Consider the following 23179-nt stretch of genomic DNA (forward strand, 5'->3'; position numbering starts at 1 on the left):
TTGCGGCCTTGCAGATGTCGACCACAGGAACACCTCTGGCTAAGGCCGAAGTGGCCGACTTAGCTCTGGTGGAATGAGCTCTAATGCCCTCAGGAGGATCCTTCTTTGCCAAAGAGTAACATATTTTAATGCAAAGAACAACCCACCTGGATAGTGTTCTCTTGTGGACTGCCTTTCCTCTCCTCTTGCCCACGTATCCAATAAACAGCTGATCCTCCAGCCTGAAATCCTTTGTTCTATTGATAAAGAAGCTCAACGCTCTCTTTGGATCCAGACGGTGCAGTCTTTCTTCCTCTTTGGAAGGATGAGGCGGAGGATAGAACGTGGACAAAGTAATTGCCTGAGCCAAATGGAAGGGTGAAACAACCTTCGGGAGGAAAGCAGCCTTGGTCCTCAACACCACCTTATCCCCATAAAAAGTTGTATAAGGGGGTTTTACTGATAAGGCCTGCAACTCACTCACTCTCCTTGCTGATGTTATAGCTATCAGGAAGACTGTTTTTAAAAACAAATACCTTAAGGGGCAAGAATGCATAGGTTCAAAAGGGGACCCCATAAGGAAAGTCAGGACTAAGGACAAATCCCATTGCGGCATAACGAATGGCTTTGGAGGATATTGATTTAGAAGACCTTTCAAGAATCTGATAACAATAGGGGATTTAAATAAAGATGGTTGGTCTGGAAGACATATGAAGGCTGACAAGGCCGATAAATAACCTTTAATGGTAGCCACTGCACAACCTTTCTGCGCCAGAGATAGAGCAAAAGACAAAACGTCCGATAGATGAGCTTGTAAAGGATCAATCTGCCTCTCTCCACACCACGCAACAAATTTAGACCACCTATTAGCGTAGATAGATTTAGTGGAGTGTCGCCTTGCCGCTAATATAACATCCACTACCTCAGGCGGGAGAGAGAAGGAACTCAGGTTGCCCCGTTCAATCTCCAGGCATGTAGGTGCAGACTCTGGAGGTTGGGGTGTAGAACCTGCCCCTGCGACTGCGAGAGGAGGTCTGCCCTGAAAGGGAGACGGAGCGGCGGGCACGTTGAGAGTTGGAGAAGGTCGGAGTACCACACCCTCCTTGGCCAATCCGGAGCTATTACGATTACTAGAGCCCGGTCTTGGCGAATCTTCCTCAATACTCGAGGAATCAAGGGTATGGGAGGAAACGCGTAAAGCAACTGGCCGCACCAGGTCATTTGAAACGCGTCCCCCAATGCTTCCTGCATCGGATACTGAAGGCTGCAGAACAACGGACAATGCGCGTTCTCTCGAGTGGCGAACAGATCTACCCGAGGAAACCCCCACTTCTGGAAGATTAAACGGACTTGATCTGGATGGAGACGCCACTCGTGGTCTGCCGAGAAGTGGCGACTGAGACTGTCCGCACGCACGTTCAAGACTCCGGCCAGATGGTTTGCTATCAAGCAAATCCGATGGTCCTTTGCCCAGGACCATAGTCGAAGAGCTTCTCTGCAGAGAAGGTACGACCCCACTCCTCCCTGCTTGTTTATGTACCACATCGTGGTAGTATTGTCCGTTAGGACCTGTACCGACTGACCACGAAGGGAAGGGAGGAAGGCCTTGAGAGCCAGACGTACAGCCCGTAACTCTAACAGATTGATGTGAAAAATCTGTTCCTCTGGAGACCAAAGACCTTTGATCTCCAGATCCCCCAGATGAGCTCCCCACCCTAGAGTGGAAGCATCCGTTATGACTGTGGCCACTGGTGGCGACTGCTGGAACGGTTTTCCTTGTGAAAGATTGTTGCTTGCAATCCACCACTTCAAATCCACAGCAGCATCTCTGGAGATCTTGACAGTACCCTCTAGATCCCCTCTGTGTTGAGACCACTGCCTTCGGAGGCACCACTGAAGAGCCCTCATGTGCCAGCGAGCATGCGTGACCAACAGAATGCAGGAGGCAAAAAGACCGAGCAGACGAAGGACCTTGAGGACTGGAACTACCGCTCCGTTTCGAAACATTGGAACCAAATCCTGAATATCTTGAATCCGCTGAGGCGGAGGAAAGGCCCGACCCAATGTCGTATCCAGTACTGCCCCTATGAACAGGAGGCGCTGAGAGGGCTCCAGGTGAGATTTGGGCTCGTTCACCGAAAAGCCCAGGTCGAACAACAACTGGGTTGTTGACTGCAGATGACGCAACACAAGCTCCGGGGACTTGGCTTTGATCAACCAATCGTCCAAGTAAGGGAATACTGCTATCCCCTTCCTTCTGAGCTCTGCCGCAACCACCGACATCACCTTCGTGAAGACTCGAGGTGCTGAAGTAAGACCAAACGGAAGGACCGCAAACTGGTAGTGTTGCGATCCCACCACAAACCGGAGATACTTCCTGTGTGACTTGAGTATCGGGATATGAAAGTAAGCATCCTGCAAGTCGACAGACACCATCCAGTCTTCCATGTTCAACGCCAAAAGCACCTGTGCTAGGGTCAGCATCTTGAACTTTTCCTGCTTGAGGAACCAATTCAAGATCCTCAGGTCCAGAATTGGTCTCAAACGACCATCCTTCTTGGGAATCAGGAAATACCTTGAGTAAACTCCTTGACCCCTTTCCTGCTCCGGGACCAACTCCACCGCGCCCTTTAAAAGGAGGACTTCCACCTCCTGTTCTAGCAACAGGAGGTGTTCTTGTGAACAATACGAAGGGCGGGGCGGGATGAGGGGCGGAAACTCCCGAAAGGGAAGGGTGTAGCCTTTTCCCACAACACTGAGAACCCAAGTGTCCGACGTAACAGTCTCCCATTTGGTGAGAAAATGCTGTAATCTTCCCCCTACAGGAGAGGAGTGAGTGGGAAATGGTGGAAGCCTAAGGCTGCTTCCCCTGCTGCACCCCGCCAGAGGATGAGGAAGAGGCAGAGTGCTGCTGAGAGGCTCCCCTGGTGCGGACCCTACCCCTCCCCCTAAAAGATCTATAGGGGTGGGAAGAGGCAGGTTGCTGATATCTTCCCCGAAAGGAAGAGGAGGAAGAGCCACGCCCAAATCCACGAAACCTCCTGAAGAATCTGGAAGAGGCCGTGGAAGAAGGAGCTTGGAGTCCCAACGACTTAGCCGTGGCCCTGCTCTCCTTAAAGCGTTCCAAGGCCGAATCAGCCTTAGCCCCAAACAGTTTGTCCCCATCAAACGGGAGATCCAACAATGTGGACTGTACATCTGCCGAAAAGCCCGAGTTACGTAGCCAGGCCTGTCTCCTTTCCACCACAGTTGTGCCCATTGCTCTGGCTACCGAGTCGGTGGTATCCAGTCCCGTCTGGATAATTTGGGTCGCAGCAGCCTGGGCATCAGAGACAAGATCCAAAAGACCCTGGGGAAGCTCTGTAAACGAAGAGGAGATGTCATCCATCAGAGCATGAATATACCTCCCCAGGATACAGGTCGCATTAGTGGCTTTTAACGCCAGACTGCAGGACGAAAAAATCTTCTTCGACTGCGCCTCTAGCTTTTTTGAGTCTCTGTCCCCAGGCACCGTCGGGAAAGAACCAGGCGCTGATTTGGACGAACAGGAGGCCTGCACAACCAAGCTCTCCGGCGTAGGGTGCCTAGATAGGAAACCAGGATCAGTTGGAGCCGTCCGATACCTCCTGGCCACGGCTCTGTGAACTGCTGGGGAAGATGCTGGCTTCTTCCACACCTCTAAAACCGGATCCAGCAGAGCGTCATTAAAAGGTAATAGAGGCTCCGCCGCGGCTGAGGCCGGATGCAACACCTCTGTCAAAAGGTTTTGTTTCGCCTCCACCACCGGCAAAGGCAGGTCCAAAAAACTAGCTGCCTTCCGTACCACTGTATGAAAGGAAGCAGCTTCCTCGGTATATTCCCCCGGGGACGAAAGGTCCCACTCAGGGGAAGTGTCCAGCCCACTGGCCGACTCCAGTCCACGCAGCCCATCACCCGAGTCCTCTAGCTCTCCTTCCTCTAGGGCTCGTTGGTACTCCTGCTCCTCTAGTACCCGGAGAGCACGCCTCCTTGAATGCAGTCGTTGCTCAATCCGCGGAGTCGACAACACCTCCGCCGAAGTCGGAGATCGGCGCCGATCTTCCGAAGCCACCGACGCCTCATCCGGCGCCACAGGTAACTTCGGCGCCGACTGAAGAGCAGATGAAACGGATGGACCCACCGGAGTCACAGGCCGAAATCTCGACGTCGACGGGATGGAAATCCCTGGGGCCAATCCCTCCGAAGCCATCGGAGCGGCCACCGGCGCCGACACTGGCGCCGAGCCCACGTTCCCAAACGGGAGAAAGGGCATAAAGGGTGCCGGCCGAAGAGGCGCAGGATCACCCAAAGAAAAGGCCAAAGGCCCAGCCGGAGCACCCCCTGGAGCCATCTGTTGGAAGATGGCATACATCGCATTCAAGAATGCGGAACTATCGGCTCCAGGGGTGGGAAAAGCCGGATACTGGGGTGCCTGACTCGGAGGCGACCCCGACGCCGGCCTCGGCGTCTGCGCCGGAGAAAACACCTGAGGCTCCAATACCTCAATCACCGACGCCTGTCCAGGCGAAGTTGGAGACGTCGGAGAGAGCAACGGCGTCGAAGGATGCGGCGTCACCGTGGGGCTGACCTCCCATGTCCTCCGGCGCCGATCCGGAGACCTGGAACGAGCCTCCCTTGAATGACGCCGAGATTCTCTACGGCGCCGGGAGTCTCGATGACGCCGATGTCTTGGAGAAGACTTTTTCTTGTGATGCTTCTCCTTTGACTTGGCCATAAACAGCTTCGCCTCGCGTTCTTTAATGGCCTTCGGATTCATGTGCTGACACGAATCACAAGTCGAGACGTTGTGGTCGGAGCTCAAACACCAAAGGCAATCGGAATGAGGATCCGTCACCGACATCTTGCCTCCACACTCACGACAAGGCTTAAATCCAGACTTTCTCTGCGACATTATTTCCACAGAGAAAGAGTACGCAGCAAGATATACACTGTAACCGCAAGAGTAACAGTTGCTCCCTCGAAGATAACCGTTTCGAATGCACGGAAAAAAGGGAACTGACGTCCGCACGTCGTCGAGGACCTCTTATTGCCTGTATGACGTCAGACGGCGTCGCGTGCGAGACAGTGACGTCCTCGTCGACGTGCAGAGACTAGTAAGAAGATTTCCGTAGAATGCTGGCGCCATGGGAGTATTCATGAGGTGAGGAATCCACAGGTAGTTGTATCCATCAGAAGGGGTGTCTTTCACCATTTCCAGACAAACAAAATCTAATATGAGGATAGTGCAATACGCAGCTTTTCCCCAATACCCTAAATTCTGTGTGGTAAGATGACCCAGGGCTTATGAATTAATGATGGAGGAATTATAACCTCCAGGCAGCACAATTACTTATTGTTCTAAAGAAGCCTTTTAAGGTGGTCTCCTCCCCTACTATTGCTTGGTGGGTAAAGAGGTTCTTGCGCAAGGCCGGCATTGATATGACCACGCTTGGGTTATACTCCAACAGGGGGGCGATGGCATCAAAAGCCTTTTTACTAGAGGGACACCTGGAGGACATTCTTAATGTGGCTGACTGGTCCTTGGACTACACCTTAAAGACATTCAATTTTAAGCCAGTGTTGGGAGCTTTCTCATTGGTGATCAGTCAGTTTTGAATCTGCATATTCTGAGCCTCCAGTTCTGGCACTGAATGTAAACATTCATAGGTAACGTGAAAGAAAGTTCAATTCTACTAGGGAAACAGAGGAAGGATAATCTCACCCATTCATATTATGGTATTTAGTACACCTTCCCAGGTTTTTTTTATACATATGAACTACGATTGTGGAGATGAGTATCTTTATTACTAATACATATATATTCTGCCTGTGAAAGAATTCCAAACATGATCAGGTCACTGTTAAAATTATGCACTTTGTTGCATAGGGTCGTACATAGACAGTAAGTAGGACTTACAACTTCAATTTCTCCCTAGGATCAGAGTAGAATCAAGATTTTTGACCAGTAGATGTTAGCATAACAGTTCGCACCAAGAAAGAAGCAGTACTTTTCCTTGACGTGGACTATATAGCAATACTATTGGTGCAATACTATTGGTGGACGTCAATGTTCAAATTTGAAAAGACTCATGGGATACCTAGTCTTTTGGTTATTGGTTGGAGTTGTGATGTTCGCTGCTGAGCTTAATAAATGGAAAGACAAATCCATAATACTCGCCTGCATGTCCTTAACAGAATAAAAACTTTAATTCATGTTAGCTAGGAAATTTTACATTCTGGGCTATATTTCTTACTAAAAAAAGAAACAGGGGTAAGGGAACTTTTTAAAACTAAAACTATTTAAAACATACAATTCAAACAAAGGCCTTCCTCTTGAACATTTATACTTTACTGGCTATTACACAAAGCCAACTAATATAGCTGTACATGACTAAATTGGAAAATTGGAGAAGACATTGAATCACACCTTGATACAGGCACAATGGCAGACCCTATCACGAAACAACCCTAAAATCACATGCTGCATTCAACATGGAGACACAATATCAAATAGCATAACAGACAAACAACTCCGAGAAAATTTCAAAACAATGTACGCTGATATTGATGGTGCATGCTGGAGACAGGATGGTCTGTATATATCGTGGTACGGCCCATTGATTGAAGTATTCTAGAAGGAGATAATGAGTCACATAACTGCTATCCTAAGCTACTGAATGCTATATGATAAAGCAATTATTTTACTGATATTACATCCTACTGGTTGGCAGAGCATTATTAGAGAGGATTGGACACTGAGGGGGTTATTCTAACTTTGGAGGAGTGTTAATCCGTCCCAAAAGTGACGGTAAAGTGACGGATATACCACCAGCCGTATTACGAGTTCCATAGGATATAATGGACTCGTAATACGGCTGGTGGTAAATCCGTCACTTTTCCGTCACTTTTGGGACGGATTAACACCTCCTCCAAAGTTAGAATAGCCCCCAGAGTGTACATATGTTAGAAGTAGCAAAGGAAGCCACTGCAGATAACTGGAAAAATAACTCTCTTCCCTTTTTGACCAATTGGTCTAGGAGACTGTGGAATACATCAGTAGTGAAGATGTTGAACTATGATATATGCATCAAGCGTGATAGATTTACTCTTGTTTGGAAGCGTCTGAGATGCTGCTTATAACTGGTAGCACTGGCATGTGCAAGGTAATTCTGTACATTGGCAACATGTTAGAACCCTTAATCTGCAGCAGTGGATATTAATGGCTATGTACTAAACAGAGTATGGTTGATGGAGTGAAGGATATTGTTTGGTATAGCAAGATGTTCGAATGGTTTGATGGATTCAGCACCTTTTCTTGTTTCTGGTTGGGAGATAGATGTCCAGGCTTTTATGAAACTGTATTCAGTCCATCAGATATATTGCATATTATGTACTCAATCTGGATCTTGCTGATGATTTTTATAAAACAAATAAAAATATCTTGGGATTGGAGAATGTTTATAGAAAATGAGACATGACAGATGTCAGGAACTTGTGGCCAGATATACCAAATGATTCTGCGGTCATAAACCCTGAGATTAGTCAAATTACAGTGTTTGCGACTGTAAAATTATTTTTTTACAATCTACTAAACCCATTTTGGGATTCAGAAAAGCATTTCCAAATAACAAAAATAGTTTGTCACTTATTTTAGTCAGAACTGCAAGGGTGTGAGAAAGGGGCGTCCTCTTCCATTAGTGATTCACAGTGAGATGTATCAATGGTTTGTGATAACTACTAATCTGTTACCCACACCTCAAAAGAGAGGGTATCTCATCTGCATATAGCAATCTGTCCCTGTTGGACAGCCTCAACTTTGGGAAGTGTCAGGTGGTTTCTGGGGATTTATCTGTGATCCGTGGGCTACTGTTTGGTCTCCCCAATATCTACCCAAGTGAAAAATATTTTTTTTAAAGGAGCTCCTTAAAAGAACACATATTACTTTTTAAAAAAGCTTCCTGCTAGGAATACAAATGCTGCGATTGAGGTCTGTGGTCCCATGCAAACAACCATATTCATGTGCTGCTTGCCAATCGCAGGGGGTTGCAAATAGTGCCCTACCTATTTAGTATTCATTAGGCGAGCCCTGCAAATGGGCATTTTGAGACACGCCTATTAGCACACAGGCTGCATTACAAACTTACAGACTTGTCTCAAGACTATTTGTGAACCCTCGGTATGGACAACTGGATCTAAAGTTTGAAGGAAATGTTTGGAGAGCCTGGGTGTGACATAAAGTAAAAACTTTTTTTTTTTTTTTTACAACTTGATAGCAGAAGTAGAACTGTTTTAAAGTTGGGATGGAAACGAATGTAGGCATCCTTAAGCAACCGAGAACCAATGTAGCTGTAAAAACCCATGTATCTTTCTGTACACTCAATGATGTACAGGTCTACAACAGCATCCCCCAAGAAAGTGATATCCACCATTTAAAATAATGAAAAAGAAACGTAAGAAAGGGCGATGTAACCCAAGCAGTAAAAATAGACAGTGAAAAGGACTCGCAATCCTTGCTAAGAAGTCCACTCCAATTCACAGTACAAGCAGCAGAACAATACATTCCCATGAGTATTCACGTTACCAAGAGAGGAGGTAACATGAGGGTACATTGCAGCAGTAGCAGCAGGCACGGGCTGCCTACTGGGAATTAACAATTGTATTGCATTGGAGATGATTTGAAACAATGGGAGAGGAATCACGCTTTGTAATGGTAAAATAAATGATGTGTGAAAAACGGAGACATCGGTTCCATATGAAAAGAACGTTTCATTTGCTATTAGACTTCGTGCCAATTTCTGCAAGCCATGTCACCACATCCTGTTCCTGATCTCCCCGGACAGGTTCTCAGAGTCATCTCAGTGTCCCGGTGTGTGGACACAACTTACTAGGGCACTTCTGATATTTTAGGACACCAGCTACCATGAGTTCTAGGGATTGCCACTTCCCAGCTTTTAATGGCACAGATGGATACTTTTAATAATTATGTGGAACGAAAATGATTTGTGTGAACCTGGGACACAGAGCTCATAAAATCTATTTTCACTGAGGTATTTCATGCCTGTAGATGCTTAAAGTCCAGCAAGCTCGGATTCCAATGCGGCCTTAAGCTCCAAGGTGACTTGTTTCATTGTTACAAAATGATGTCACTGGAGCGTGAAGCTCAACAGTTAACAAGGGGAGACTACAGTGGCGCGGGTTTAGAGCAGGGCACTGTTAAACAGCTCCGCGAGGTTAAGCGGGGAGCAGCTATCATCAGTGTATGGGGTGTAGTGGCACCAGGGCAGAGCGAAAAGAGAGGCCCACGGTGCCCTAATTATGGCTTACCTTTACTACTAACATGAATAACTGGGTGAGGTTTTCTTGCTTGCATAGGAGCGCCCGGGCAGAAGGGCATTTTCCCTGCTCCACACTCTGGGCAGAGAGCAGAAAGGGCACAGACATCGGGCATGGATAGAGCAGAAGAGGATGGGGTACTGTGCTTCCGGCATGAGCTGCTAGCAGGGCTCTGCTGCAGTCTATGGGGTCTAATCCCACCCAACCTGCTGGAAGCATGTGGCAGCCCATACTGAACCATGCCCTTGTGTTGCACAGTTAGGGTTCTTTCCCTCAGGATTGTGTGGCCCAGAAGATTTTGTAGGGCACAGAGGTTCTATCACTGGGCAAAAGAAGAAATGCAGTGTTTTCATGTTATGCTGTGGGGAACCAGTCACTCATTGCAAGATGGTGAAGCAACAGTTAAAATAACCAAGAGCACTATGCCTACTTAGAGCAAAGATCAATCCACCACGCACAGTATATAGCCTTGCTGCTAAGAACGTTCAGACATGAAGTTATCAATTTGTATACTTCAAAGAATACTATTCCCTCCACACAATACAAACACATACATACCGCTCTATAAATCACTTTAAATTATACTCCCCCGCTCTAACCTATTGTTCAGTTCTGCACCGCTGTCTAGATAGGTTTGCATTATACAAATGCCCAGATGCACATCCTGATACAAATGGTGAATAATATGTTGCAAGGCTGTATCAAGACCTTTCACGTGCTTTAGTCTGATATACAGTGTTTTACAATCCCTGCATTTCTCTCAAATAAGCCAGATCTGCACTAACTCTTTACAGTTTAAATTTCTGGAATCAACTACTATTCCTTAAATGTTTTTCACTAGCTCTGTCTAGTACTTCTACAAAGTCAACTGAGTCTGATTTACCCAGGCCACGAATTTCAGAGACAACTTTAAAATATAATTTAAGACATTTTCTCACTAAAAACAATGTCCTATACAAAATTATTTTCTTTTATGGGGAAAATAATTCTGTATTTTAGCAATGTTCATATTTTTCGATTAACAATGATGATTTGATTTAGGTTTAAAAAAAACTGATAAGCCAAATAGTGTTCTAAATGTACATGCTCTTTTCCAAAGCCTCCTAGAAGTGACATCCAGAGTCTGCATGAATCCCACATCCAGTCCAATAAGTAATGAAAGAAGCAACGTCACTGAAATAAACTTTGATAGGTTTTACTTTGTCACATAAATCATGGAACACCTAGCCGAAATACATCGCTGAGACCCATTCATTCGTCACCTTTCAAAAACATTTTTAAAAAACTAGCTTTTCACATCCTAGGTTTGTACTCATTGGATGTTACATTAGGTGTTCTTCCCTTTTTCTTTCACTGTTTGTAGCTTAGGGCTGTTTTTCTTTATTCTTGTGGGATCCTGGCTAGGGTTTTGGAATTTCTTAGGTACAGCGCCTTGATATCAGCTGGTTAAGAGTGCTTTGTAAAACCCTTTTTTATTTCATAGGATGAGAATGTAAATGACTTACATATTTCAATAGGGCGTCCTCGTTGATTCTTTCCTAGCAGCAGGCATTAAGTCAATGTTCACATGAAATGTTCCAGTGAACAGCTGGGTTATCTGCAATCGGGCTTCGCAGTAAAGACAAGGTTGGGGAAGAGTGAAGACGCTCCCTGGCAGGATTAGAGATCTGAACCTTAGAAGAATTTTTGAATTGTTTTATGGTAGGGACAGGAGTTCAAAGACCCCAAATGGGTTAATGAGTACTGTGTTCTGGCTGACAGAGCTCTTGAATTTCTGAAGCAAATGTTCTAGGGGATTAGAAGGAAGGTATCAATAATGTTTCCAGTCCAGTCCACTACAGTACATGATCATCTAGTAAACCAGAAGATCATATCTTAAGAACTTCTTTCCATCTCCCAGCTGAGCGGCAAAAAGTGGACAAAGAGCTCTTCTCTGTGAATAAAATAATTAATTGTGAAAAGCCTCTGTTTCTAGCCACCTTGCGTGTTTAAATGAAACACTCCAGATGTGTTGCCTGTAAGAAATCAAACAACTTTCCCCAACAGAAGGGAAAGGAATGATGTGTGGCCTCAGAAGACGACCCGGGAAAGCACGTTTGATGTGAATGTCATTGCCATGAGCTGCATTCAGATCATGTTGATTTGATGGTCTGCAGCCCTGAGATGCATTCACACTGATACGAGGGACTGATTGCTGGAGAAACATCTCACAGGTTCTCTAAAGTCCACCAATGGGGAGATTCCATCTGTCTGCTGGAGATCTTAATCCGAGGTGACTGCTTCAGATCTACAGGTGGAGTTCCTGATGAGTCCTCATTTAGAACCTTGCCAGAGAGACACAAATAGAGAAGACAATGAGCTCCAGGAGCAACTGGAACCGTCATGCCGACGTTGCAAGTGGAGAAGTGCTGAATCGTGTTATTCAGACCAAACTATTCTTTGGTGGAAATTCTGCCAAAACGAAAGATGAACCTATCACTTCTCCTAGGAAATGTACTTCTTGGGCTGGAACCAGATGAATTTTTTTCTGGTAGAGGATACTTTTCACTTTATGCAGAGAAGAGAACAATACTTTAGAAGTGTACAAGTAAGGGGCTTAGTGTGCTATGTATAACTGTACTCTTTGAAATGGAATTGAGAGAGATATGTAGTGCATGACGTGTAGAATATAGTCTGAATCCGGCTAATCCAAGAACAAGCATGTATAGGTTAATGTGCAAAACTGTGTTTATGATATCTGTAAGTGAGGAAGCTGCAAACACAAATAACACAATCCGTCATGTATCCTTTTTTCTTCACTTCCTGAAAATGTACTATCATTGTGCCGCTATATCTCATGTCGCTTTATCCATTGGTATAAATATGGTGCACTGACTTTCCATTATGTAAATGAATGCTGAGCATTAGGTATTGAGATCCACAGTGGGAGCTGCACCGAGCCCCGAGTGACACCATGGCCAACCTTAGCTACCAGCAGCTCTGGAAAGAGCTTGCAGGAGAGAGGATGGCAGAGCAGCCAGCTGCAGGAGGAGTTTACATGTGAAGTGGGGGCATCCAGGTAACAAGAGGAGTAGAGAAAGCTAACAAACTAGTGTGCATGATTTGCAGTGAGGCAGCTATGGAGATGTGGTTCAACTCTGACTGCCCCATCTGCGTCCACAGTGGTCCCTTGCCAGCCTCGCCTCAAGCGCTTCCGACAGAGACATGGAGTATAGGTCTGGCTCCAGAAGTGCACCAGTCTGCTGGTTAGGGTTGTGCTGGTGCTCTGTACCCCACTATTTAGTCTGAATGACTGCTGCCTGAGCTGCTGCTGCTGGCTGCAGACATGGAGGAGGTCCTAAGGAATACTGTCCTGCAGTAGGGTTTCCACAAGCATCCAATGTGTGTTAGGTCGAAAAACTCAAATGGAAAACAATGGTTGGTGAGTTTTCAAGGTATTTTCATGCAGATGTATTTCACTTCAGATATTGCATTATTTATCGCACTTTGCTCATCTGAATATTTTATAGCTTGTAAACGGGGCACTGATTGAATAAAATGTGGGGTACAGTGTGACAGGTGGACCCGAGAAGCAGTCAGGATGGAGGCTACCTTCATATACAGCAGCCAAGACGAACAAATGCTGGATTATTCATAATCCATAGTTATATTCGGGTGTATGGGTCTTCAATGCTACAGAATAAAGTACAAAACAATACATTTCAGTGCCCCCAAGGTAAGTCTTTTTTCAGTCAGTTTGCTCCATGGTCAAAGTACCTAGTATGGACACTCACAGTATATTTGGTGAGTTTCAAATGCTGTCATTTACAGGGCTTACCGAGACATAATATATGTAAATAAAATAAAAAATACATACACTGTTGCTGGCCATAATGTGTGTGTGTGGGGGAGGGGGGGAGGAGGAGGTGTGTGTGTTGGGTGTATGTGCGGAGGGTGTTGGTAGTGGGTGTGTTTGTGTGTGTGTGTGGGGGGGGTAACTTGTCTTGTAGCTACACACGTTGCACACGTTAAGAATGTGAGAGACTAATGCCGACTGGCCAATATGTGGTTACGCGCCCTTCAACGATCCTGCCCAGCACTTTAATGTTCTCGCTGCTGCACCTGGGTGGGTGATGCGGAGGAGTTGTTGCACTGCCGTAATTAAACATGCTCTGTGTGTTGGAGAACATTGCCTTCCTGATGCTGTGCTATCGCTGTTCTTTGTGCGCATGCGCACGGAGCAGCGCACGTTTTATCCACTGTGTGGCAGCCAGCTTGCCGAGCTTTGTGTTTTACCTGTTGTGTTAGCGCGTGCGCGCACGGCTCCTGCCCACGCCGGCCCTAGTCTCTGTGTGCAGACTGCACTGTGGCTGCTCCTCGTGCTCATGCAATACCTGCTGCGTGGGTCCTAGCTCCACTTTAAAAGAAAACACGTCCTGACTTCCAAAGGTAGGTATTCGGAATTTTAAAGGTACGACTACAGCAACACATCGAAGCGGACGCCAAAGCTGTGTACAATTTGATGGTGCTGGATTTTGTTTGCGAACCAAAAGACACCAGTCACACATCTTTTCTATTTTATTATTCATGACCTCTTTTCTACGCATTATCAGCGGCATCATTAAATGTGTATAATTCAGCATGGGGAGATTTTACCTGTTGAACGTACAGGTTGTTATTTGTAGCACCACAAAGACTTACCTCGTCGCCTTTTAGAACCTCAGAGCCATCAAAATCACGGGCCTCGTTTGCTTTGTGAACTATCTCCTTCTCTACGTTTGCAAGCTCTTCCTTGGCCTCTTGCAGTTCTTCGGCCTTAGCTTCTTTCTTCCGGGCAATGATCGAAGCCTTTGTGGGCAATAAATGCAGACTTTTGTAAACTCCTGAACAATACTGCACAATAAATACAGCCAAATGCGAATAAAGTAGAACTGCGGCATGTTTTGCAGCGATAAGCAGAAGACAATCGACCAGGCAAATAGTATGGACACAATGGTGAGGAGATATTAAACAGCGGATAAAGCACTAGAACCATGCAAGGGTGGAACGCGTAGATTCCTCTGTTAAATGTAGGGTTCCTTCAGCTACCACGTATGCCAGAGGCTTTTACTGCTTTTTTAAATAAGCTGAAAACGTACCTACTGTGTTTACTGAGAAATCGAGCTTATATTTTATATCCAACCCACTATATCCAAATCCACTCAACCTACGTTAACACAAATTCATCTAGGATAAAAAAAATATCTATGTATTTTTGATACATTGGTTTTGTCGAATTCTGTATTTCCACGTAGTTTCTTTACCCAGGAAAACTAGTCAAAAGTTGGACCCCCCTCCCCCTGCCCCCTCCCAATTTTTTAAAATTCAGTGAAGCAGTAGAGGGAGTCGCACTGACATCACACAGTGTCAGAGTCACACAACGTCAGCACCCAAAGGGCACAACTTTGTTCTCCCTCGGCTCCAAAAACTGTTCCATCTGGTGATCATCAGGAGAGCAAAGTCTTTGAGAATGGATGGGCGGACTGGGCAATAAACGATCTGTAGAGGGGTCCCAGGAGACATCCGAACCAGCATCACAGAAGGAAGGTAACATAGGGCTTGATTTATTGTTAGGAACATGCAGGACATCTTCCAAAAGCCGCAGATGTCCTGTCGCCCCGTTTGGAGCGTATAGACTTCAAACACTCCAATAGACCACACGCTCTAAATTGATTCCTTATTCGTCTTAGCGAATCTATTCCATATACAGATTTGTTAGCTTAAAAAGCATCCCTTGAAACACGGCTGGATGAGCCTCTGATCATTAAGAAGAGGAAGAGAAGTTACATAAACATACATTGAACAAAAGAAGAATACACCCTGGAATTTGAGATGAGGAAACTGTGTTTCATAAGGATATTGAGAGAAGAGCAAGTGCTGCCTTGGACATTTCCTTGAAACTCACTCCTCTGAGGAAAAGCATCAGGAACTGATGAATGTGCGCCAGTTGGCCCCTCATATCGTCCGGTTGCTGCCCGATCTACTCCGAGTTGGATGCGAGGTAGAATGGGTAAATACCCCCTTAGATGTAATCATGTTAGCTGCTTCATAGGACACCATGATTCACGGTACTATTCATCTTCACACTGTCCATTTTGTAACAGATGCCCTGGCAGACACTTCCACTGATGAGAAACACAGTCTGCACATTCTGTGGTCGTTTAGTCTGGCTATTTAATGACTGAGCGTCTCATGGAGGCAGGGAAAAGGTTCGAAATTTTGTAAACTGAAACGTTTAACAACTAAGATGTTAAATAAACCTTTAATGTGAAAAACCCTCTCTCCTTTGGGAAGATCATATACAGCAATTCGACAACTATGCCTGCAATAGTTTTGATGCAAATGCTACTATAAAAACGTAGAATAAAGTAGATCATATATCCACAATGCAAAAGTTCAAACTGCACATATATCAAGTCGATGAAGTCCCACTGAAATGCAACACAAGGAACAAGGGTAAACCTATTAACTACCGTTCAAAAATGGAGGCACCACAGTAATTTCAATCAAAGAAGACTGGTCAGGTTTTCCCAAAATCCTGTCCTCACCAGCTACAAATGCCACAGGCGAGTAAAGATGGTTCTGACAACAACACCTGCTGCACCTCCACTATCTGAACTTATAAAGTGTTGTAAGTATGCTTCTCTGAATGGGACTCGCCATAACAACAAGTCATAACAGCAAGCACCTCATAAAACAGATCTTGCCCAGCAAATCTCAAGGGTTCTGGAGCCAAAGGTAAATGTGCAAAATGCTTTAAATAAGACTATTCCATTGTGCACCGGAAGCTTAGGCAAATTCCAGCACTCACACCTATCTTTCCTTGCAGAGCCAAAATATCTAGGTAGAAGATCCTACTGGACCAGTTCAGAACAAGTAAAGTCATAGTTATGTGAAACCTCCGAAACCTGTTCAAGAACATTTGTATGATCAGAAAAGGACATACACCATGATTCTTAAGTAGGAAGCAGCACTGCGTCTTTTAGAGCATTCTTTCATAAAACTTCCAACCGAATCACCAAGCACTACACATTTTGGAGATTTGAAAAGAACCCACCGGTGACGTCCCCCTAGCCCCTGATGGATTCTACCTCCTATAAAGACAGACAACTTATACAGACCCACTGACTTCTACTACCAAACAAGTAGCATGAACAACACTGGGATGGCCCAATGCCAAATGGTCGGTGCTTTCCCTCAAACAACTTCAAGGAGCATACATTGGTGGTGTCTGTCAAAATCAGAACTTGCTGGTGTAGCATTCGGGTAAGAAAAGTAATCAGAACCAACCTGAATGCCATAATCTCCCACAAATGTATGTGGAAAAGTCTCTCATTTTCTGTTCAAAGGCTACTTACCTTGAAAACCAACAAATGTTATGTTAAAACTTATATTTCTACATGAATCTGACACTCTCGGAGAGCAATATTATTCTGGCCTCTTAATTGGTTGTAGTGCTGTGTCCAACATAAAGATTTGGTGTCACTGATATAAAATCCATAAGTCACACTCAATGCTGCACTCACTAATGAGCTGCTTTAGGGTTTGAGGGCAGGGTATTATGTCACAATGTGACAGATATCCCGTCTATCTTAAACGCTTTAAGTGCAACATATCCTGGGGCACCTGTAATAAGGTGGACAGGATATCTGTCACGTTGTGACAAAGTAACCTGTTCGCCAAGCTGTAAATCAGGCCCTAGGTACTGAGAGACCTTGCCCTCAATTTTGGCTGATACACTAGCAGAAAACAAGATGCTACGAGCCCTATCTCCCCCAGAAAGTGAACAATGTGAATTGATTTGTAAGTGAGAGTAAATACATATTTTTATGTGATGCACAATCTAAAAGCAGGCCAGTTCCATCAAAAAAGAGTTGCGCAGCTTTCAAATAAAAATCTTCTGGTTGCCATCCACTGTGACCTTTGGTGGTATAGGATAAGCCCAGCTTGTGAGACAGTTCTATTGTCTAACGCACAAGCAGTACCTCTCTTGAGAGACTCCCTTCAGCAGACAATCAGTCCAGTAAGAAATAACCTGCATTTCTTGCGAGCCTTCATCAATACCTAAACTGCTGACACGAGGCCAAAGTGAAGCCTCCTCGGTGACATGCTCTCCCTCAAAGGGCTAACACATTGCACGTATGTTGTATACTCAGTGAATTGGTCAATAAAATGTTCTTTACAAAAAAAAAGTCTACGTTCTACTACAAAACACTAATAGTTTCTGAGCAGTAGTAGACCCTCGGTATTTAAATATGCATCTTGCATAACCAAGTACACTATACATAGATCAGTATCTTACTGTCACCATGATTTGTGCTAAAGTAAAAATCCTACATTTTTCTTCTTTCATGTGACTGCTGAGCACCATTAAGCCTAAAATGGGCCATGATACCTGTTTCTCTTTTGGGGATTAGGAGTAACCAGAAACTAAATCCCATATTCCACTGTATATTCGGCATATAATTCATAGTCTACTTTTATATCATGTGTGAAACCACTTTTTACAGCTTATTTTTGCTTCCATCTGTACTCGAGTTGATCACATGAGGGGAACTTTATTTTGAATAGAAGTCTATTAAAATCTCCAGGGGACTTCAAACCGAGGTTAGCTTCCTACAAGAAAAAAATCCATCAACCTGGCTCCCACATGTTTATCATAATTTTAAGGGATTGCCAAAGTAGCTTCTATTGAGTTGCAGACACACCTGTAGCTAAAGCTGCCATCTTATGTTTAATTCATCCCCTGTCCATTGAAGCTTTCCGATCCTGGGGCTGCCTCACAAAATGTTGACCCCTGCCAACTGAATACTTTTTTGGAGTTCGAGGCACACAAGCATATTGATGGACAGTCTGCCCCGACATGATTCAACAAACGGTTAACTGTCAACAAATAACCACTCCCATTGTAAGAGCATGGCCAAAATATTGGACCAAACAACTTATGGAAAAGACCCCCAAAGTCATAAGTAAAGACTGGTAGCAAAGGAAGTTGCCACCCAACCTCACAACATTCAGGTCGTTATCAAACTGTGTTATATGTTAGGACACATCTATACCTTCAGCCACCAACTTTCTGAAAGACTGCCTGTTCTCCAGCAGCTGCCGTAATAAATACAGCAAAGTCACGAAAAAGCCAAGCGGGAATCTGTCCTTTGAGGAATGAAATGCTTTAATATTGTAAACTTTAGCAACACAAAAGGATTATGGACGGAGTGCTGAACAATGCAAAAACTCACCCTGAGTCACAGATCTGGGTTTAATCCATCGTTCTTTTGCTCACCATGCCACCCAGCCATATGCAAATCAGTCTTGACCCTGTTCCTCATGGGAACAGTCCAGCCCGAACTGCCAGGTGGGGTCCTCCCTGGACTGGGACCGGTTTCAGGGTATCACCCTTCATCAGCCAGGCTGGCTTGAATCCAGTGGCACAGTGAGTAAGGGACCCATGTCTGGGCATAACCTTCCTACTTAGGGCAATGGACGGAGTGCTGAACAATGCAAACACTCACCCCCAGTCACAGATATGGGTTTAATCCATCTCTTTTGCTCACCATGCCACCCCAGTTGGGACCCAGCCATATGCAAATCAGTCTTGACCCTGTTCCTCATGGGAACAGTCCAGCCCGAACTGCCAGGGCGGGTCCTCCCTGGACCGGAAACAAGCATCCTGGGACTGGTTTCAGGGTATCACCCTTCATCAGCCAGGCTAGCTTGAATCCAGTGGCACAGTGAGCAAGGGACCCACGTCTGGGCATACCCTTCCCACTTAGGGCAACTTTATCCATCATCCTTTTGTGTTGCTAAAGTTGCCCTAAATGGGAATGATGAAGGGTGATACCCTGAAACTGGTCCCAGGATGCTTGTTTCCGGTCCAGGGAGGACCTGGCCTGGCAGTTCGGGCTGGACTGTTCTCATGAGGAACAGGGTCAAGACTGATTTGCTTATGGCTGGGTCCAAACTGGGGTGGCATGGTGAGTAAAAGAACGATGGATTAAACCCAGATCTGTGACTGGGGGTGAGTGTTTGCATTGTTCAGCACTCCGTCCATCATCCTTTTGTGTTGTTAATATTGTAAACAGCACTATAATGTGGGATGTACACAGAATGAGAATTGTGCCAGAATATGTCAGAGAAAAAGACGTGTGCTTGGAAGGAACTCCAAAACATTAAGGAATGTGCGGGAGTGTTCAAACATCAGATCTACTGCTCTCTGAGCCCTGAGGCTGAAAACACTCCTCGAAGACAGAGGTTTTTTTAATTTAACAATGCGGACGATTTCGATAGATTTCCGAAAACGAGAGAGCAGGAACAGACTGAGACATGTTCACAATTCCTATTTAACCACTCAGGTGCGAAATTACTGAACTATTGCTGTTTCCTTGACTACGTTTACGAAATACTCGGTTGCAAGTAGGTTAACGTTCAGGTGACACTTCTACAAGTGGTTCCTCTCAGCTCACCCACTTGGTATAATTAGTAATATTATTATTTTTTTGCCTCAAGGTGATAGGTGTGTTATTCGCATATGCTGTCAGGATAATTGCAGGAGCGGACTGATATCAAAAATTCAGATTCCTTAGTATCTAGGATTAATTGTATGCAGCTCCAAAAATGTTATTGATAAAGACTCCGGAGTTAAATTTCTTTTTTAGTGGTCATCTGCTTTTATTCTTAGATTTAGAGTTTCCACTTTCACTTCTTGTACCTGGAAGAATTATATTACTCAACTTCATTAGCGGTGACGCCTTTCAATGTTTTATGCATTCCTTCCATATGTTTGTTAATCATTCTTCAGAGACTTTGGTTAATGGTCAGCTTATCCCTCAGGAAGAAAAAATACTACTGGTTGATGGATGCTTTATGTGTAGGGAGGCCAAAAGGATTACTACATTAAAATAAACAGATCAGTGTTACATATGATATGTAGGGAGGGCAACTCATCACCAATCAAATTGATTGGGTGGCAACATGTATAACAGGACAGGTCTAGTAACCTTCAGGTCAGCGTGTGCACGTCTAAAATTAAGATTTTTTTAGATAGCATGCTCTGGGTACTTATTACCGCCATTACACATCCCTTGGCCTCCAACAATTTGCTCTGTCTCTCTTGCAGGAAAACTCTTTAACGTGCCAATTAGTTGTCTTCCTTGTCTCTCAGCATGTTTCATGACAAATGTTTTGTTATAGACTGTTAAAATCCTAAAGTTGCAGTTGAGGATAAGGTTCAGTGTGCCTTGACAGTACTGGGAGAGTCAGAAGACAGGACATGGAATTCCGCTGGATCCAACTTGTATTTTTAGCTTTGATATTTCTCTAGAAGGGCCCTCGGTGGTGGTGCCACAGTAGTATGTGATGTTCTCACTAAATGTGGTTGGCTAGCAACTTTACATCTTGCTTCAGGTAACTATGTTTTTCCTTAAGGTGCATGAATAGGTTCAGACAAATAGGACTATTAACTGTCACTGGCTAGCTAAGAAAGACTCCTTACACCTCACTGTTTTTAATGAGTGTGGCAATACCTTGATAAGACTGGATTCATGTTTTATTCAGAGGAGAGGAATTAAGAAATCGGCATTGGTCGTCTGTTCCATGACGTTTCCTATAGAAGTGATGAAGCAGCTACTCTCCGCATATGGGCGACGGGGATTTCTCTCTGGGTTTTAGGTTTCTGCTTAGGTTTTATTTTAGAATTCTTTGTGTTCGTGTCAGTACTGACTCTTTATTTCTTCTCATTTATTAGTTGAGGTTAGAATGGTTGCTCTCAGTCCTCAAGCCTTCACATATTTAAATCTTTAAATCCCCGCAGAATGTCTGTTTGATTATAGACTGATTAGAGATTAAATGAAGTCTAACAATAGGAAGAATGATCTGAATGTTCCGTAATTAATGAAAGCATTACATAACTAGAGGCTGCATGCTAATATGAACTCAACCACCTTGAAGCTACTGACCGTGTGACAAGGAGGTAGCGTAATATTTATAAAGCAGTTAAGGAGAGAATTGTGAGGTTTTGATAGGATTACAAAGCTGAAATTGATATTGTGCATTACTGGTGTATTCTCATTACTGGAAGTCAATAGTTCATTTCACCCCTCGCCCACGTGAAAAACCCTGCCTTGGGAAAATACATAAATAGCATAATCTTTTATGTTATATCATATTAAAGGAATGGAATCACACCAGTTTGACACTTACAATTATATTTTAATTTAATTTTCAAACAGAAAAGCAGTCCAATATTCTACTTTCCTACCTGTTGCCGGAAGAGTGACAGTTTATCATCCATGGGGTCACTTCTCATCATCCTCTTTTCAATTAACTGATTGATGTTTGCATTAATTTCATGGATCTCGAATAAAAGGAGAAACAGTGATACAATTTATTGACTACTATTCTGTGTGCCTAATCCCTTTGATTTCTCTGTAATAATTCAAGCTTGGATTTCAGTGACAGACACATGTACAAAAGATATGTCAAAATTTGCCTACAGAAGGTAATAATTACCAGTCCTCTATCAAACAGTTAAATTAGTCATTGGCAGACAAAACTTTAAAATTAGTCTCACTGAAAGAAAACTCTCTGTTATGTTTAACAATGAGTAATGTAAATACTGCACTACACTTTTTTGACTTCCCATATTTGTGTAAAACAAGGACTTAGAAATATGTTACTTACCTTGAGAAGTAATGGTTTCGATTTCTCCTATAGACTTCATCTTTTAATTATGCACACTATGGAAAAGTTTCTATGATAGTGATGCATTAGAAACAGGCAGTCAGGCATTAGAACACTGAGTGGCAGTATTCGTAAATCACCCTATACATATCTTCTACTGGCACACCTGACCCTTTAGTTCACAGATACCTCTGATCATAAGAAGACAAGTAATAATGCGAGGAAACAGGGGGGAATTACTCTTCAGCGCTGGAAATACAGTATTTATCGAAACCTTTTTAAGGAGAGTAGGTGATTTCCCCCTAATGTTTACTTAATTGATAAAAGAGTACACCAGCAACAATAAAAAAAAACAACTGGAGGGGTCATCGGATTTATCAAAGAAAATTCACCCTACAGAAAGGTGTGTGGATCCGAGCACTATTCAAATAGACTGTTTACCAGATGCTCACTATTGAAAGTAATGCTTGGCAAAGGAGTACACTCTGGAAGTTTTATTAGGTGGCAGCCAGTGTTATATAGTCAGTGATAATCCCTCCAGATTATTGCTTGTTTGTCACGACATAACAAACTTCCCATATAATTAAACCCACCAGAGGAGATGGTTACTATTGTGGGTGTAAAATAGCCCACATGAATTAATGTGCGGTTTCTTTCCCGTTTCAGTAAACACACAGGTAACCACAGAATAAGCCATCCGGCAGCCTCGGGTGTTTTATAGAAAAATACAAAGGTGGTGGTGCAATGCTTACAAACGGTTTAACCAATTTCGCTGTTGAGTCTCTCCTAAGCTTTAGACGGATGATGAGGAGAAAATGGGGAAATGTTCCCTGTTCGATTCTTCTTTTAAATTTTGGAATTAACTCAAAAGAGGGAGAACGTTTAATAACGTATATATTTGAACAAGCAAATATATCGAAGTTGTTGGCATCACAGCATTTACAGAATTCTAGATTTCTTCCTCTATACTACCCAGGTGGTAATCTGAGCATTTTTTCAGAGAGGTTATGGCTCTCATCTTTCAATCTTTTGGGAGCCAAATTCACAGTTAGAAACTATATGGATCCAGGTACAAATCCTGACCACGTCCTGTACAAAGCAATCTGCATGAGACACCAATTACCAGGGCTGGGGCTTGCCCAAAAAAAAAAAA

General features: G+C 44.1%; 1 protein-coding gene across 1 annotated transcript in view; it reads right to left on the reverse strand.

Moving 5' to 3' along the window:
- IFT81 (intraflagellar transport 81) overlaps nucleotides 1–23179 on the reverse strand; it is a 616811-nt gene that overhangs the window by 289635 nt on the left and 303997 nt on the right. The window contains exons 10-11 of the mRNA XM_069214881.1: nucleotides 21605–21700; nucleotides 14011–14157 (exon numbers count right to left, since the gene is read on the reverse strand). Of these exons, the coding sequence (XP_069070982.1) occupies nucleotides 14011–14157; nucleotides 21605–21700 (243 nt within the window). The remainder of the gene's footprint in view (nucleotides 1–14010; nucleotides 14158–21604; nucleotides 21701–23179) is intronic.

The sequence above is a fragment of the Pleurodeles waltl genome, chromosome 11, assembly GCF_031143425.1.
Source record: "Pleurodeles waltl isolate 20211129_DDA chromosome 11, aPleWal1.hap1.20221129, whole genome shotgun sequence".
NCBI classification, from domain to species: Eukaryota; Metazoa; Chordata; class Amphibia; order Caudata; family Salamandridae; genus Pleurodeles; species Pleurodeles waltl.